Below are 18216 nucleotides of genomic sequence, written 5' to 3'. Positions count from 1 at the left end.
GCTTGTGCTTTCTTGGACTGCACTTCATTTTTAGTTTCATGATGGAATTGTGTTGTTTGCACCTTTTTTTTCACATTATCCTTCACTGTAGCTCTTCAATCACGTGGAGCAACACGTGAGATGTACTCCGTATTTAGAAAGGTAAGAGACGTAATGCCCCGTTTTTCACCGGAATGCAGTCAATGGGGCTGTTTTCTCATCAGAATTCTGCCTCTAAGCAGCAGAGCTCAGACGTCGCTGTTAGAAAGAGGTTCCGCACCGGAGGGCGGTGGGCACGGCCCCGAGTGCTGGAGATCAAGGAGCGCTGGGACACAGGGAGTGAATTTTATGTAGCGATGTGCGGAGCTGGGGAAATCGCTGGGCGATCCTCGCGGCTCCCTCCCCACTCGGAGTATTGCGTGACCCTCAACGCGGGGATGCCGCGAGAGGCCGTCAGGCGCGGAAGACGGGCGAAACGGGGAGAGCCGCGCCGCCTCACTTTACGGCCCGTTTGCGACGCGCAAGATGGCTGCCCCCAGGGCGCGATGAGGCCGCGCCGGTCCGCCGCCCGAGGCTGAGCCGGGCCGAGCAGCGGCGCGGGGCGGGATGTGGGGAACCCTGCTGCGATGCGCGGGCCGCGGCGGAGGCAGGCGGGGGCTTTCGGGGGGCGGCCCGCCTTCGGCCGCGCCCTGGAGCCAGGTGGTGTCGGAAGCCGAGAAGATCGTGGGCTACCCGACGTCCTTCATGAGCCTGCGGTGCCTGCTGAGTGACGAGCTCAGCAACATCGCCATGCAGGTCCGCAAGCTGGTGGGCACCAAGCACCCGCTGCTCGACACCGCCCGGTGAGCGCCCGCGGCCGTGCTGGGGGGCGGGCGGCGGCGCCTCGGGAGCTGCACTGCTGGCGGGAGGAGCGGGGCTGGCCTCGCCGCGCCCGCGGCTTTTGGGTCTGTGTTGTGAGGAGATAGCGGGACAGCCGGGGAAACCGATCGGCCTGAATCGCTGTGGCTGAAAGCACAACAACTAAGAGAACGCGAGGTGCTGTGCAAACGCGAGGTTGCTATGCAAAATATCTGTCAACAGGTGTAAGCCACAAATTAGTACGTACTCAGATCGGTCTTCTACTTTGCTTTTTGAGATTCAAAAATGTAGCTGTGTGATGGCCCTTGGCGTCTCTGCAGTGATGCTGCAATGCTGTCCAAAACAAGATGCATTTTTCAAGGTCTGTGTCTGCAAATCTGAATTTTTTGAACTGAACAAAGAGAGGTGCACGGGGCAAATGGGGCTTTTCCAGTGAGGTGGAAGAAAATATCTGGCTTCAGAAAATACTGCTGGAGAGATACTTTTTTCTTTTTTTTTGGGGGGGGGGGATGGAACATTTGTACCAACAGCTTGCAGTATTATGATAAGCTCTATAGAAAAGGTTGTGATTTTCTGATGTGCTTGTGTGAAGGAAGTGACAGAGACAGAACGTTTTTCTGCCTTTGGATCTGTTTTTAGGACTGGTTGGTAGAATGCAGCAAACAGGAGGCCTGGATCACCACACATTCTTCAGTTGTCATTATAGCTGTAGGAGTATCAGAAAGTCCCCCAGTGCTGAAACTGGACGTCAGTGTGTATCTGAGAGCCTGCTCAGTGTGTAGTACTTCTGGTTTGTTTGTGGATGAGGCTGAACCCTGTGCTTTGTGACTTTGTGGATGAATATTTCAGGAAAGAGCTTTTTTTTGAAGTGATGCTCATGGGCTGCTTTGGACTTGAATCTCTGAGCCTGTAGCTTGTGGAACGCTATCACGAATACAGTTGGGCACAGGGCCTGGAGAACTGACTCTGTTCATTTCTTTAAAATTCTATAAAAAACAGTACTCAGTATTTACTTGTGTAAAAGTGTGTGCATTTATTTGGCATGTTCCTAATTTACCTCACTCATATTTCCAAAGGTTTGATATGCATGCATTTCCAATGGTCTTGACTTTAATATTATAAGAAGAGTAGATTTCATGCTGTCAAGTTTTAGTACACTTGGAACAATGCACAATTTGTATGTTCCTGTGTTTTATGGTATAGCTTTTCAACAGTGTGAATCTTGAGACTGTTGATTCGTAACAAATTGCTGAAATTTGGCTGTTGTATGCTTGAGTGTTACTGAAGTCCGTTAATGTGAGAAGCCTGGGGTCTGTGGTCTGACCATAGTTATTGAGGAAACAAGTTTTGATTTTTGCCCACATGTATGAACCAGCATAGTTTTATTGTGCGTTCATGCAATTGTTTTAAAGCGTAGGTATCTGAAATATGTTCTTTGGTGACTTTTTTGGAAAGCTTTTGAGTGTGATGTTGTTCAATTCTAAGCTTAAAGATTGTGAATGCAAAAATGTTCATGTCCTTTAAGTACTCAAACACTTGGAGAGATTTTTCTTTTTTGTGACCATATGAAGACTGCTTAAAATTGATTAATTCCACTTGTTTCTAAAGTTTCCACTTCCTGTGTGTTTTTGAGGTTGTATATAGTAGGTGTTGACAAACAAATTATGATTGTACATTGTCATTTCTAAGCTGTGTTGATTTTCTTTAACTTCTTTGACCAGTAGGATTTTCAGTGCTTTTCTCCTTTGTTTCTTCCTTCATGGAATCGTAGAATCATAGAATGGTTTGGGTTGGAAGGGACCTCAAAGCCCACCCAGTTCCAACCTCTGTTGTGGGCAGGGCTGCCACCCCCCAGCTCAGCTGCCCAGGGCCCCAACCAACCTGGCGTTGAGCACTGCCAGGAATGGGGCATGCACAGCTTCACTGGGCAGCTGTGCCAGCACCTCACAGCCCTCTGAGTAAAGAAGTTCCTCTTAATATCCAATCCAAATCTCCCCTCTTTTAGTTTAAAGCTTTCCTCCTTGTTTCCTCCTCATTATCAGGCTGTGAAAAGTTGGTCTTCCTCCGACCCCCTCCTTTTTCTTTCTGTCTAAACTCTTTGCTGCACACACAATCACAGAATGACCTGGGTTGGAAGGGACCTCAGGGATGATGAATCTCCAACCCCTCTGCCACATGCAGGGCCACCAACTTCCCCATTTAATACTAGACCAGGCTGCCCAGAGCCCCATCCAACCTAGCCTTGAACACCTCTAAGGATGGGGCATCCACAACCTCTCTGGGCAGCTTGCTTCTTAAAGTCTTCCTTAGACCATAATGTGTTTCTTATGCGTTGGTAGAAAACCCTTGGCTTTGAGGAGCATAAATTCTGAACTGTGACACTGTAGAGCATCACTGCTACAGCACTGAAAACATGCAGTGTAAGTGGAATGCTGATAAGCGTTTTTAACCTTCTGCCTTGTTTTGGGTCACCAGGCTGCTGCGGCACGTAGCCCAGTGCTGAGAGCCTTAGGGAAAGCAGCTTAAAGATAACAGTCCACATGAGACAGGACATGTGGAAGAGCAGCTGTCGGGGCAGTATACATTTCTCTGATGATCCTATCCATTCCTTCCCCTCGTTGGATGCAGCAGTGGCAGCTCATGGGTTTCAGTGCCTGCCATGAATCAGGCCTGCAGCAGGTGTTCTGGGGGTGATGCTCGACCCCCGATGCCTCCGACCCAGACTGCTTTTGGCCAGCAGCCTTAAATTCGTGAGCTATTGCTGACTGTGCAGCTGAAGCAGAGTGACGGGTAACTGACCCCTACAACAAGGGATTTTGGAATTACCGTGTGGTAAGGCCAACTGTCTTTTGTTGATTTTTTTGTTAAGCTTTGGTTTCCTGAGTCGGCCACATGAAGCGAACGTCTTCGGTACTGGCCTTGCCAGACTTGTCAGAAGGAGAGTGAAATGGGAGGGAAGGTTGAATTTCATTTTAGAAAGGCTAATGTTTAGTGGTTAACAGATCATTGCAAGTTGGGGTATCTGGATTATATTCACAGCTGTGCTTCTGGCACTCTGAGCAGAGAAGTCACTTAATTTTTCATACTTGCTTGTACTTATCTGTAAAATGAATAATGCAACATCTGTTTTCTGGAGGTTATTACACTTAGTTCATTATAGCCTGCATTGGTCTCTGTGATGTTTCAGTGGAAAATGGTGTATAAACAATATTAATAAAGAATACATTAAACAAATGCTGTCATTAAAATATTCACCTCTAACAGATACTCTGGAAATAGAATTGCATGCTAACTGCTGCTGGATCTTTCTTTGTAGCCTTCTGAGTCACAGGATGGTCCATCAGAGCTTTCATTTTTCTTGCCCTATAATGAAGTGTTTTCAGCAACTACCAAAAACTAACATTAGCATTTTTTTGCTCTTCAGGCTTTGTTGAACTAAAGAATTTTTTCCAACAGTGAGCATGTGAACTTCTTTTCAGATGGGAAGAAAATAAATCCAATCCTCTCTGATCCTCTCTCTTCGCTTCTCCCGCCTTCCTAGGCTAACGTACATCCTTTTTAGTATAGGAAAGAATCTGTAATTGGCACCACGATCTACTTTCCTCAAATACACAGTGCGAATAACATTTTCTTGATTATTTAATCTCCCCTGAGAAGGATATAGCTTATTGCAGATTGTAAACAGTAAACGTTATGGCCAATGCATCACTTTTATAATATCAGTAAATGAAATGGAACACTTCATACACGTAAAATTATTATGGGGCACCATTTAGCTCTAGTCATTCCATCATTAGTGTGTGGGAGGAATGATTATATTTTAGTTCTGTCAGAATTGTTTGTTGGTGACAAATCCTTGTGTAGACTTAGTTGCAGTTTTCCTAGATTATTGCAGAAATAAAAAAGCCCGATCGAACAGGATTTGTTCTGCTGCTGCCTGCCACAGGTTGGTCTTTAGCTGCTCTAAACATTGAGTGTAGCATGCAATCCAGAGCAGCTTGAAGATGGTCTGCTTTTGAGTTAAAATGTCTGATAATGTTACATTCCTGATGGTTGTGTTTCTCTGTCAGCTTGGAATGGCTCTGCTTGGTGACGTGTATCTTGTCACTTTAGATGCAGCGTTCATTTGTCCTCCTGTGTGGATGACTGAGCGTCTGCAGCACAGATACAGGGGCTTGTTCCAGCCCTGCGGGGTGGAATTGTGGCCAATTTGTGGACAATTTGTATTTTGTCTCACAGAAAGGTGACCTTACAACTACCCTTATTCAAAATTGCGTGTGCTCTGACTGACTGTGAGTAGCTTTGTTGCAACATCCTCCAAATGCTGTTTTTTTTTCTTCTGGGCTATTAAAACAAAGGTGTCCGTGTGCTTGGCTGTAGCTAGCGGGGTAACTGCACACAGCCAGCAGCCATGAGCAGAGGCTCTGCGCAGCTGAGGGCTTCTGCCTGCACATAGCTTTCTAAAGCTCCAACTTGCTGTAGTCTTCAGAGTAGTACTGAGATCCTGCATCTGCAAAGGAGCTTGGGGATGGGGTATATGACATACCTCTCCTGCTGTTGCTGGATCAGAAGTCAAAATTAATTTGCATTCACTGCATTTTATTGGCTTTTCTTCAGCCTCTGGAATGCTTTATAAAAAATGTTTTTGTGATGTAGAGATGCAATTTTTATAGCTGTGGTCAGAATGCTGTTAGATGCTAGCTATGAGGTAGCAGGTGTGTAATTTCCTGTGTTTACTGCAGAAGTCTGTTGGCTTGGGAGGTCTGGAAGCACTGTTCACTAAAGCTAACAACACACAGTGCACCTCTGCAGAAAGTCTTTGTGGTGATGTCAGAAATGTGGACGTGTCTTCCTGCTCTAAATATTTGATCCTAATTGCCAGGTTACTGGAATGCTGATGGTAATAACCAGGTTAACTTTACTTCGGCGAGACTATTCCCTAAAGCGTTCTGCAACGCTTTCTATCAAAGCAGCAGTGCTCTCGGGAGCAGCAGCTCAAGCACTGGAGTGCATTTGTGGCTTTGCCACATCAAGATCTCATCACATCTCTTTCAGGAAAGGCTGCTCTCTCCTGGATAAATCAACTTTTGTGACCATCTTTCAATCTGGCTTGGTAGGCTTGAGTAATAGCTGCAAAAAAATTTTCAGAATCACAGAATCACAAGGTTGGAAACGACCTGCAAGATCATTTAGTCCAACCACCCTCCCATTCCTATCAGTACCACAATTTTGTCATGTTACCAAAAAATTTTGTCATGTTACGTCTCTTATAAATGCTTGTGCTCCACAGGCATTTCTATTACTTGGAAACAAACAATTCTTTGCCCCTCAAAATCAGTTTTTCCCTGCATTTTGGCTGGATGATCTCTCAAAAAGCTATCATGGAAAGCTTTGGCAGGTGAAAAGACATGGAGGAAATTAAATCAGTTGTGGATTCACATGCAGATTGAAATTTCCTTCTGCATCTGATTCCTTCTTTTTTTCATTGTATTTATGGACTCCACTGTTATTTTCAGTTAGCCATTAAATACTGCTTATCCAGTTAAGGGGAAAGAAGAATGCATTTCTGCATGTCACACTCATCCTTTATACCTTAGTAAGATATAATTAGGTGATTAAATAAACGCTGCTTGTTTTCCCCCCCCCCCAAGTTCTACTTTTTGTCTCTCTTCTTGCATATTTTACCAGTGCAAGTTTTTTTTAATTAGTTTTCTCCACCAGTAGCATTACCTTCACATACACAAATGCTTGTGCCCAGTAATTATTTCTGCTCTTTCGAAGAGCTGTCAGTAGGATTAAGAAGATAAGAATTGCATCAGAACTTGTACACTTGTGCTTGAGCTTCACAGTTCACATTTAAGGGTCTTAACTTTTTATTAAAATTGAATTACATTTGAGTTTAATAAAACATGCTTTTTACTGGGTTTGGCAGTGAGAATCTTATTCCTGAAGCTAAAGCATATTATCCAAACAAATGTTGACAAGTATTCCTAAAGCAGAGCTCAAGAAGGTGAAGACAGTCATCCTCATGGCCATGGACTTGCCAGAGATGCTGGATGTTTATGGAAGTGTGTACTTGAAGATGCAAAGGATGTTTAGCTGTGTGGTACAATAGCAGCTTTTGCCGAATGTTGTGCCACCATAAGCAAAGTGTGATCAAGTAGCAAGTTTGCGGCATGGATGAGTAAAAGTTAGGCTGCAAATTAATTTGTCTTTCATTTTAATAGTATTCTTTACAGTGGTTCTCATTTGAATATTTATTTTGAATCTACGTTTCTGTACTTACGAGGAATGTGTTATTTCACCAATGTAGGCTTGTTTTGGTAAATTAAATGTATTCAGGTGAAAATGCTGCTTGGGATGTGCTAATAGAATCTTCTTTTAATGAGAAAGAATAAGCTGCCCTGATACTGATAATTTCTACATTTCTATAGGGAATGTGTGTGCCTGTAGGAGTGTCTGTCTTGTAATGATCAATTATGTAGTAATTTGTTTCTTCCGAGTCTGAAGATTTCAGCAGAAATTTGTGTATGACTCATACTAATTGAATGAAAAACTTTGTGGTTTCTTAAGTTTCGGCTTCCAGTGTGTAAAAAAGAAGCTGAATATGTAATAAACAGATTCAAGTGCTGGTCAGTCTTTAAAAGATACTGTATAAATAACAAAGCATTTTCTTTCGGTAGCAAGTAGTGTTTCGCTAAAACAAAAATCACAGAATCACCAAGGTTGGAAAAGACCTACAAGTTCATCCAGTGCAACCATCCACCTGTCACCAGTAGCTCTCACTAAACCATGTCCCTCAACACAACGTCCAAATGTTCCTTGAACGCCTCCAGGGTCAGTGACTCCACCACCTCCCTGGGCAGCCCATTCCAGTGCCTGACCACTCTTTCAGAGCTACTTATTTCCTAATGTCCAGCCTAAGTCTCCCCTGGCACAGCTTGAAGCCATTCCCTCTAGTTCTATCAGTAGTTACACAAGAGAAGAGGCCGACCCCCAGCTCACTACAACCTCCCTTCAGGTTGTTACAGAGAGCAAAAAATACAAATAAACAAAGGCAGGGAGTGTATCCAAAATCAGAGAGGGCTGACTGATGCTGAACAAGCCCATAGCATGCTTGCTTCTACATTATGTACACAGCAGCCTGAGAAGCTTTTTCAAATAAAGGTAATTGTTGGAGTTTACATCTGATCTTTTCTACGCTTAAATGATTTGTAATGCCTGCAAGTTTAATGCAGTGGCGAATGACTGTTATGTCAATGTTTGCCCTGTGCAGAAAAAGAGTACTGAATAAGTGGGAATATTTTCAAAATCATTCTTTCTGTAACCCAGAAGGTAGTTACCAAATATGCCATTATATAAAGCACAAATGAGAGCTGATGTCATAGAGTAATCAGGATTCGTATTTGGATCACTGGAAACAATTTTCACTCAATGAATCTTCTTTTTCAAAAACTTAACTCACCTTTTTAAATGTTAGGGGTAAAAGTACTTTCCGTGGTCTCTTGCTCTTTGTGACATTTGTATGTTGGAGCTTGCAAGAAGTATTTTCTCTTACTCAAGATATTTTCCCTCTGCCATGCTGTGGTTTTTGATGCCGCCTCCCAGTTTGACTTTGCTCCCTGTGGCCTTGGGAATCCCTGTTAACTAATTCTGGTGATCCCTTTCAGAGGTCCAGAGAACCATATGTATAACACCGTGTCCTCTACAGTACTTTGTATTTTCCTGAATAGATACCAAGTTGGAGAAGCACAAATACAAGCAAGCATCTAGATGTTTCCGTGCTGATGCCACTGCTTTCTCCCGGGGGTGGAAGACCATTGTTTTAAATTATTAATAACCTTCCTTTACCCCACTTCTGACTCTCTTAGTTTCCCTCAGGGTAGGCAGACTGTCTACAGCACTTGCCCTAAAGGAACTACCGCAGGAGACAAACCTGGCAGACTATAAAGGAACACTATGAATTTAAAAATGGGATCTATTTCAAAATTTGTTTAAATTCTGTAGCAGATGCTTTACTGTCCTTGAATTGTCCCTGCCAGTTCTGTGGCATTGACAGTCATTTTTACTTAATTTTTCTTCTCCCTTCTCACTTTGTGAAAGATTCGTGTAAGGGAAGGAGAACTGATCATATAGGAAAACTGATGTGACTCGTTACGCCTGAGCTTTTACCAGAAATGTGCTGTGAACCAGCTAGATTGTACTTGTGATGATATGTAGGGCTTAGAAATATGACTCTAAACCTGAGTTAACTAAGAAACTCCAGGAATGGTTCAGCCTGCTGGAACTTTTTCAGCCACAGTCATTTTTCTTTAATCCTTAGCTATTCCTACAAAGATGCACCAGCTTGCTCCACCTCTTGCATTCGTCCTTCTTGTTCATTTTGCACTTAAATTACAAGAGAGGGTTGTTTGCTTTTTGCCTTCCTTCCACTCCATTTCCCTTTTTCAGAGTAACAGTAGCTGCTTCTTCTTTTCTCCTTTTCTGTCTTGTAGATATGTTGCACTTCAAAAACAAACAAACAAACAAACAAACAACAAACGAAAAAACAACGACTTTCTTTCAGTCACAAAGTAGGTCTGGGTTGGCAACAGCATGTGCGTGTGTGAGACCATCCTACCAGTACATTGTCCTCATTAAGGCAGCGTGAGGCTAATGGGCCATGCCAGCAGCTTTGTGTCTGGTTGTCATCTGAATGATTAGCCAGTAGCAGAAGCACCGTCATGAGCTGATTTGGTAAGATTGCTTTTAATCGAACTTAACAGATAGTTCAAGTTGTTAAAAGCTAAATGGAATCTACTGCTTGTTGGGTCCAGTACATAAATCACAAAGCTTTGTGATCACATGTGGAAACTCATCTTTCTTTCAAGCGTTTGAAAAATGATTGTGCTAGAGTTTGTGTGTTTGTTAGTGATTGTTTTTGTCTGAAGGTGCGTTGTGTTCCCAGTTAAATTAGTGGTGAGTTTTGAGACTGAGTATGGCGCAGTGGCTCTGCTTTCACGTTGTGAAAATTCATATATTTTCACAGACTAGAAAGTAAAAAGTACCTGCAGTATGTGAGTGTTGCTTTTATGCATGCATATTATGCCGGGAGAGATTTTTCTCCTGTCTCTGATTCCCAACTGCTTTTGATTTAATGTGGTTTGTTTGAAGATACCCTGTGTGCATAGTTAAAAATAATTGCAGCGATGTTAATGCTACATTATGCTCATATTTGGATCTTGCTTTTAAAAATAGACTTCTGAATGTGAATCTCACTGGTTCGACATCTTTGAATAATTAAAAATGGATCTTAAGGAAAAAAACTTATTTTCCCTAAGCCTTTGTTGTCCTGTGGAAGCTGAAGTATAAAAGTACAAGAGATCACTTCAGCATATCTGTTCTTGATCCCTGGTTCCTAGTTTAGATAGTGTGGGAGGTTGTTGATAGGCTCTGCAAGAAATCAGATTTCATGTATTGGTAGGAGTAATTACCTGAAAAGGCTGTTTTCAGAAATAAGGTTCAGAGGACTCAAGGAAGCTGGAAATGCAGAGACCTGCAAGGTAGTGTGGGGAAGCCCTTGTTCTAATACATATTTATTCAACGAACGGAACATGTTGAAGGAGTTTCTAGTATTGGAATTTACAGTATATTTTATGTGTCTTTTGTCCATAATATAACTTCATAAAACTGAATCAAATTATCTTGCCAGCAGGAAAGTAGGAAATGAATCCGCGTAATGACTGTAATCTGTCATAGCAACCAAGTTTTAAAATAGTCAAATTCCAAAATAAGGTTATAAAAATGACATCAGAGGAAAAAAAAAAAGAGCATTCTATGTTATGTTATAGCAACAGAAACGCAGGCTTGTTTTTTGTTTGTGAATCACTTGGGATCATATTGCTGCTGGTGGATTTTTTTCTTTCATTTTTCTTTTCTTTTAAGAGGAAGAATATGTCCTAACATAATGCGTATTCTTGGGGAGAACATATTTTGGCAATTCTTGTTTCTGTCACACTTCAAAAGAGCTGAAGTTTTTGTTAGGTTTTGCTCTTTCAAAATTTCCCTCGAATAAAATATTTGCTGAATATTCTTCTTCTCATTTTCTTTTCTACTTTTAAGTCTTTAAGAGCTCCCTTGAATCTTTTGCTCCTCTCACCATGGCTTGTCAGAGAACGATTAAGCTTCACTAGCAGAGTGTTACGAACAAAAATTTGAGATGTCTATGTTTTTTGACTTACCACAAGCATGATGTTATTGGCAGATGCCAGCCTGCAGTGTGAAGTTTCACCAGCTCAGAGAGCAGTGGTGAGGCTCACATGGATATAGGTACGTGTGTCTGTGTGCTACTTGGTGTGCATGCTGGGCTCCCAGCTGTTAGGAGCCACACGGGAGGACAAGGCAGGCTCCCTCTCTGCTCCTCCTGAGGATGTTATGCTATATAAGATTGGTGCACGCAGTTGCCTGCTTTTAATATTTTCTTTTGAGGGCTTTCATTTTTAATTCTAACACGTCCTCTCCTCAGTCCACAGCATTCTTTCTGATGTACCATCTTCCTGCTAGTTCATTTATCCAATGTTTTGTTTTGTTTTGTTTTTTAATCTGGCTATTAAAAACTGAACATGCATTACAACCCAAAGCTGGGGGGTCTTCACAGCTAGAATCCCTCTCCCTCCTTCTTACACTGTAAATGCTGATGACTTACTTGCCAGAAATACCAGGTTTGGGTTAATGTATTGTCCCTGGGTGATTCTGCTGCTTTGGATTACCTTGGTGCGCATGTAGGCATTAAATATTGAAAGCTGTTTTCATATTCTCCAGTGGTGAAGCTCTGTATAAACAAGACTTATTTACTGAACAGTTTGGGAAGTGTGTACACCCTGGTATGCCTTAGGAAATCTACCGTTTAAGCCTTTGTGGTCCTGATTTTCTCTGGCTATGATAAATGGAGGAGTAGACCAGGAACTATATTAGAGAGTGATACTGGGAGGAATAAGTAGTGAGTGTTGAGACTAAAGAAATTTCCTGTGAGTTCACAAATAATTTAAATGCTTACCAACTACTGTCACCGGACCTCATTAAACGTTTTTCATTTGGTTTTTGAAAGAAATTTGAAAGCAAAGGTTTATGCTGTATGAAACAGTGTCCTTTACGCTTGAAAGATTTGTAGGACAGGTACGAAATCTGGAGACAAACAAATGTGAGTCCTTACACATATGATTATTAGATAAGCAAGAAAATACATTGAAATAAAATAAATTTTAAAAAATTAAATAAATAAAATAAATAAAGAAAATACATTGAATAACATATCTGTTATTGCTTCACGTCTACATGGAATGAATCTTGCTGCACTATATAGAGTGCAATGCAGGCATATTAAACCTGCAGCTAGTGTTGCTAATTACTGAAAGACTGTAGTTGTACACTTCACACTTCACATTTAACAAGGAAAACCCAAACCTCACAGCCTTTGGGAAGCGATGATGTGCAAGTAGCAATTTTCCATTTTCAGACTTTTCTGCTTCCAGAAGTGTATTGTTAAGAGAGCAGATGATAAAACCTTGTATACATTTAACCCGTGTCATTATGCATATTTTGGAGATGGTTTTACATCTTTATATCAAGAATGGGAAATGCTTTCTTTCTTCAGCAAGGGCTAAATAACCATTTAGAGCTGGACTAGCTCTAGAAAGAGATAAAGTGAGAGAAGTAGCTTTTCTCTGGCTCTAAATTCTGCTTATGATTTTCATGAATTCACAAACCATTTATTTTTACTACGGAGACACAAAAGGCAGAGTCCTGCAGGCTGGTTATGGCAAATGAAAGGTGCTTACTATGCTTAGCATGTTGTGATTCTGTACCTGATTGTTTCAAAATAGAAATTTGTGTTAGCTTATCTCGAAATGTCATCATTTGCTGATATAAATAATTTTACATTCTTCCCTCCCCTGTGAATGTTGAATGATTCCTTCACAAGAAATCCACGTTATTTTAATTAATTACTTGGGGTTTTAAATTAAGTTACAGGTGAGCTCAGCTCTTCCCTGAAGAGCTTTTACTACGTTAGCAGTGGAAAAGGATAATTCTTGCTGCATAATTCTCTAATGGGCTGTTGTGTGTTGCTCAGCTGAACAAGACTGCTTCTTTGCTTTTGATTTCTGGTCTGTGTCCAGCTTTTCAGGGAACAACTTGGATGTTTAGAAGATATCACCAGAAACATATTTTTCTTTTAACTGTAAAAGAGAAGAGTGAGACCCATTGATATCTGTTGCTTTGGGAAATTGTGAAGGATTGCAGAAATATAACGTAAAACTAAATGAGGTACTGGTAACCAAATACATGCAGTCATCCTAGAAGATGGGCAAAATATAGGGACAGGTTTATTGGTGTTAATTTCCTATCCTTATTTCAGGAAATATTCCCCTTGCTTTTAAACTATTTCTTTTATGTGTTTATAACTATATACAATCATAAAATGGTAACTTTATCTGTTACTTGTGGGCTGTTGGGCTGTTGGGGCTGAAGCGATGCTTATTTTCCTGTTCTGGAGTATGATTACTTGTTGAAGATGTGACAAATTTAGGTCATATTTGGCATGCATTTAAATTTAGCCTGAGTCTGATTTATGAAAAAGAGGTAACAAACCTACATTATATTTTCCCTTGTGTGAGTATTGCAGCCAAAGTGCAATTTATTTTGTACTATGTTAAGTTACAATAAAAGATACATGCATGAAATGAAGTAGGGTAAAGAGTTCAGTCATTAAACCTTTTTTTTTCTGCTAAGTTAGCTTTCATCATTGCACCTTTAGCTGTGTTAATTACTTCAAAGAATTATCTTAGAGGCTAGCTGAAGAGCAGAATCAAAGAGGAAGGGAAATAGCCTTAAGCAAAATCTTTTTTTTTCTTTTATGAGAGCATTCTTACAGTAACTTGCAGGATAGAGATCGCTAAGAGTCCCTTTTAAAATTCCCCTGCTTCACACTTTTTTTTTTTAGTATCTTAATATTTTTGTTTTTTAATATTCCAGAATACTGTACTGCCATACCTGCAGCTAATGTTAGAGAGCAAAGTGCTTGTCCTAAAATTATGATTTTCTCATGTATTTTCATTTTTTTCTGTATGTTGAGGAGGAGAAGATACTATCTAGGTGGATTTAGTTGTTCTGGTGCCCTCTGTGGGTGTTTTCGTTTCTTTCTTTTTTTTTTATTCTTCTCACTTAAGAGGCCCAGATTGGGTTCTTTATACTGCCTCTATGACTGTCAGTGAGTCTTTTTCTGGGCAAATTATGGCAACTGTATGTGTACATCAGCGTTTGGATTTGGGCTCAGAAGCATACTACCACCACTGCCTCTCAGTCTACAAATGTTGTATTAGTTCCTTATTTCCCTGAGCTAACCTGGTATCCCAAAAAGGCAGGAGAAGCAGAGGCAGTCTGAAGAAGGCACGTGAGGACAGGTCACGTGTGAATGTTCTGCTTCCCATGCGCTCCCATGTGCAGTGGAGATCCCTCTGAGGAGATAGGAAGGCTGCTCTGTCTGGTGACTGTGGCTTCCCAGGATGCAGGAGCTGGAGCATAACTAGGTTTGTGAAAAATGGAATTGTGGGTAGAATCATGGAATGGTTTGGATTGGAAGGGAACCTTAAAGCCCATTCATTTCCAACTCCCAGCCATGGGCAGGGCTGTCACCCACCAGCTCAAGCTGCCCAAGGCCCCATCCGTACTGGCCTTGAGCACCTCCAGGGATGGAGCATCCATAGGCCCCTTAATGTGCTGGAAGGTTGCAGTGAGGTCTCCCCAGGGACCTCTATTCCAAGCTGAACAAGCCCAGCTCCCTCAACCTGTCTTCATAGAAGAGATGGTCCAGCCTTGTGATCGCCTGTCTGTCCGTCCTTTAGACATGCTCCCATGTTCCTCCTCTGCACCTTCTCCAACTGCTCCACATCCTTCTTGTGCTGGGAACCCCATGCCTGGTCACAGTAGCCAGATGGAGCTTCATGAGGGCAGAGTAAAGGGGGACAATCACCTCCCTTGCCGTGCTGCACCTCTTTTGATGCAGCCCAGGGTAGGGTTGGACATATATCAAGTTTCTTCTCCACTAGAAGTGGAAAACAGTCCTTTTCCACAGGGCTGTTCTCAACCCATTCTCTGCCCAACTGATATTTGTGCTTAGGATTGCCCCTACCCAGGTGCAGGACCTTGAGGTTGGCCATGTTAAGCTCTATGAGATTCGTGTGTAATTGCATAATTGTATTTTGTAAGATTTGTGGGATTTTTTTTTTTTTTTTTTTTTTAATGTGTTTGTGTGGATGAAAACCTTAGGAGAAGTTGAAAAGCTTAAACTTGCCCATTAGGTTGTGCAACTGAGATACTACAAACAGTTCTTTTTTCTTTTATCTTTTTCCTTTTTTTTTGCCAAAATATGTTGGAGAGTATTTCATTCAAATGGTACTTGAAGTTAACTTGGAAAATGCTTCTTTTTTTTACTGTTGACTATGTAAGATGATGTAAGATTGCTTGTGACAAATTAACATAATTGTAAGTTATTACTGTTAAAACATGGCAATAATTTGTGACGTCGAATAGCTAAAACAATATTTACAGAAAATACTGCAATCCATGATACCAACTAAATGGAAGAGTGTTGATTTAGACTAGATATTGGGAAGAAATTCTTTACTGTGATGGTAGTGAGACACTGGAACAGGTTGCCCAGAGAGGTTGTGGATGCCCCTTGCCTGGAAGCATTCAAGGCCAGGATGGATGGGGCTGTGAGCACCCTGGTCTAGAGGGAGGTGTCCCTGCCAGTAGCAGGGGTTGGAACTAGATGATCTTAAGAGTCCCTTCCAACCCAAACCACTCTGTGATTCTATAATTCTTTGGTTATTTTATATTTAAAGGTTATCTGAAACCTGATTTATTTATTTTTGCTTCACACATAGCTAGTCCTAACACATTTTCAGACTGAGGCAGAAAGTAATCTCCAAGTAGCAATATTCAGTGCTATTTTAAGTATGTATGTCCTACTGATGATTTTTAAAGCACAAAATAATGATGACATACCATGCAGAGGTCTTGCTTGCCTGAGGCTAGCGGTCTGAATGCGCTAGGTGCAGACACTTCTGTTTGCTGATGAAAGTGTTGAAAAGGAGCAGGATTTCACTGCTTCCTTTCGTTTTGTTTTGTGAAAGTCTTCATTTTTTAATTTTTTTTTAATTTGCTTTTAATTATGCTCAAGTCAATCAACATCTGAAGTCTTTCGAAGAATTTGAAGAGAGGTATAAGTACTTTGGGAAGGAGGTTTGAAACTAAATTTTGGCAAAACTAAGATTCAGTTGATTGCCTGATAGTGGCAAGAAGAAGGCCAGGCATTTTGGGTGATGTGTGCCAAGCCAGGGGCAAGGTAGCTTTTCAGGGAAAGGAATGAAGATCCTGACAGACTTCCTAGCAAGTGGGGCAGAGAAGTGTTGCCAGTGAATTATTAGAGAAACACCTAATGAGACAGAAAGAAGTGGAGAAGGCTAAGAAAAAATATGGGAAGTACATTACAGCAGTAAGGTTAAGGAGGAGGCAGCTGGAGCGTGTGTGCTCAGGGCTCATCACGGGGAGGTTGTCTGAGATATGTACAAAACAGTTCCGGTTTGCATCCAAGGCATTCCTGTGGTTTCCAGATGTTTTCATCTGTGTAATGCTTTTAAAAGCCAACTACTGTGTATGCCCTTTTCATCACTTTAAATTGAAAACAATGGAAAGATACAGTTCAGCAGACTAACAGCTCCCCTTATGGACAGCAGATCATGAACTTTGTTTATCTTGCAGTGCGTGTCTGTATTGTTCATATCAGTCTGGCAGCCTTTTTCAGCCTCAGTGTGTGCATGTCATGTAGAAACAGAAATATTTAGCATTTTTCATTCTGATCTTCAGAGAAGATTATGATATGCAGATGAATGTATTGTGACTTTTCTTAATTGAAGAGGTGTATGAATAATATTCTAGAAGAAGTGTGAGGAAGAATAATCTTCACTAATTAGAACTTTCACATAATGCGGAAGTAACAATGTTTGAGAGCACAAGTGACAAAGCATTGCCTTATTGCAAATGCATTTGGATGCTGAAGAGGAGGAAATGCTTTCCTATTCAGCTGGGACTTACAAATATTAAGTATAAGAGCTTTCAATTATGTAGTGAAGTAACTTCAATTTTAGTTTCATGATCTGCTGAAGGATTTATTAGTTCATCTGAAGTCCTGTATGAATGTGGACAGCTCTTGCAATTTGAATCTATGCAATAGCCATGGGTCGAGGTATTACAACTCTGAAGTTTGTCTTTTATTCAGGTACAGTAGACTGTAAAAAGCTTATTCTTATTGCCTTAGTCATTGCATTCTTGCTTCTCTACCTTTTGGTTTAAAAGACTTGTATAGCAGAAAAAAAAGTGTAACAGAATGGAAGAGTGCAAAAAATCCCTAGGAAATGAGAATCTCCTTTTTCTGGGGGACAAATAAAAGCTGCATTGAAATTGAGAAAATTGTAGAAAATGAGGTTTGGCTGTATCTGAGTACTTTGTAGAAAGTGTAAAGCCATACAGTCACTGAGTTCAGAAATAAATGAATCTATGTCTTTTTTCCCTTTTCTCAGTTTAGTGTTCAGAGCATTTGCTCTGCATAGGATTAGTAGCTCAAGTATATTTCTTTTTGCTGTGTTATTGCTATTTGAGTTTTAATTGCCCGTTTTGGGAAGGAAGGTTTTACAAGGTGAGGGAACTTCGCATCCACAAGAAAACAAGAAATTCTTTTGTGAACTTTTAGATATTTGAATTGGTAACCATGCAGGGAAAACTACTTGCAGATAAAGTGTTTTTTTTTACTGTAATTGAAAATCATCTTTCTGTATTTACTGAACAGTTCAGAAAGCATGCGAGAAATCTTTTTGCCTTGCTTGGCTGCTAAGTGATGCAGTTAGGAGAACTTTAACAAGTGGCCTGAGGCGGTTGCGTTGAGTGGAAGAAGAACTTGAAAGGAAGCAGAATTGGCTGGAGGGGCCTTGGACTGTGGTTTCACGAGCAGCTGAGCAGGTCTGAGGGCTATGGCAGCTCGAAGGAACCGTGGCACGCTCTCCCTGCCCTTGCTGTGCAGGTTTACCACTTCCATGCGTTGGCTTTGGTGATTTTCTGGTCTTTCTGTGAACTGATCTAATTTGTTAATTTGAGGAAATTAGAAAGGCAGGTGGCTTTTTTCAGTTTGGGTTCATTTTCTCTTGGGCTGATCTGGTTTACTGGTAGAAGCATCATGATGTTCATCCTCTTGCAGTGCATGTTTAGTCCTTTAGCAAGGCTCTGCTGTTGTGAAGTTGCTGCTTCTGTGTTTTGTTAGCAGTCTTTATGGACACTTTTGCCCCC

The 18216-nt window shown here is 41.2% G+C and overlaps 1 protein-coding gene across 4 annotated transcripts in view; it reads left to right on the top strand.

Annotated features, from left to right (window-relative positions):
• Window positions 1–503: 503 nt before the first annotated feature.
• Window positions 504–18216, top strand: part of PDSS2 (decaprenyl diphosphate synthase subunit 2) — a 105760-nt gene continuing 88047 nt past the window's right edge. The window contains exon 1 of one of the 4 annotated variants that reach the window (XM_052672535.1): window positions 504–821. In XM_052672535.1, coding sequence (XP_052528495.1) covers window positions 586–821 — 236 coding nt within the window. In that variant the 5' untranslated portion in view covers window positions 504–585. The remainder of the gene's footprint in view (window positions 822–18216) is intronic. The other 3 variants (XM_052672525.1, XM_052672542.1, XM_052672514.1) reach the window with 3 other exon arrangements.

Source organism: Tympanuchus pallidicinctus, unplaced genomic scaffold (genome assembly GCF_026119805.1).
Source record: "Tympanuchus pallidicinctus isolate F22 unplaced genomic scaffold, pur_lepc_1.0 scaffold1, whole genome shotgun sequence".
Lineage (NCBI taxonomy): Eukaryota > Metazoa > Chordata > Aves > Galliformes > Phasianidae > Tympanuchus > Tympanuchus pallidicinctus.
Note: the sequence above shows the minus strand (reverse complement) of the source record. Positions and strands in the feature narration are given on the sequence as shown.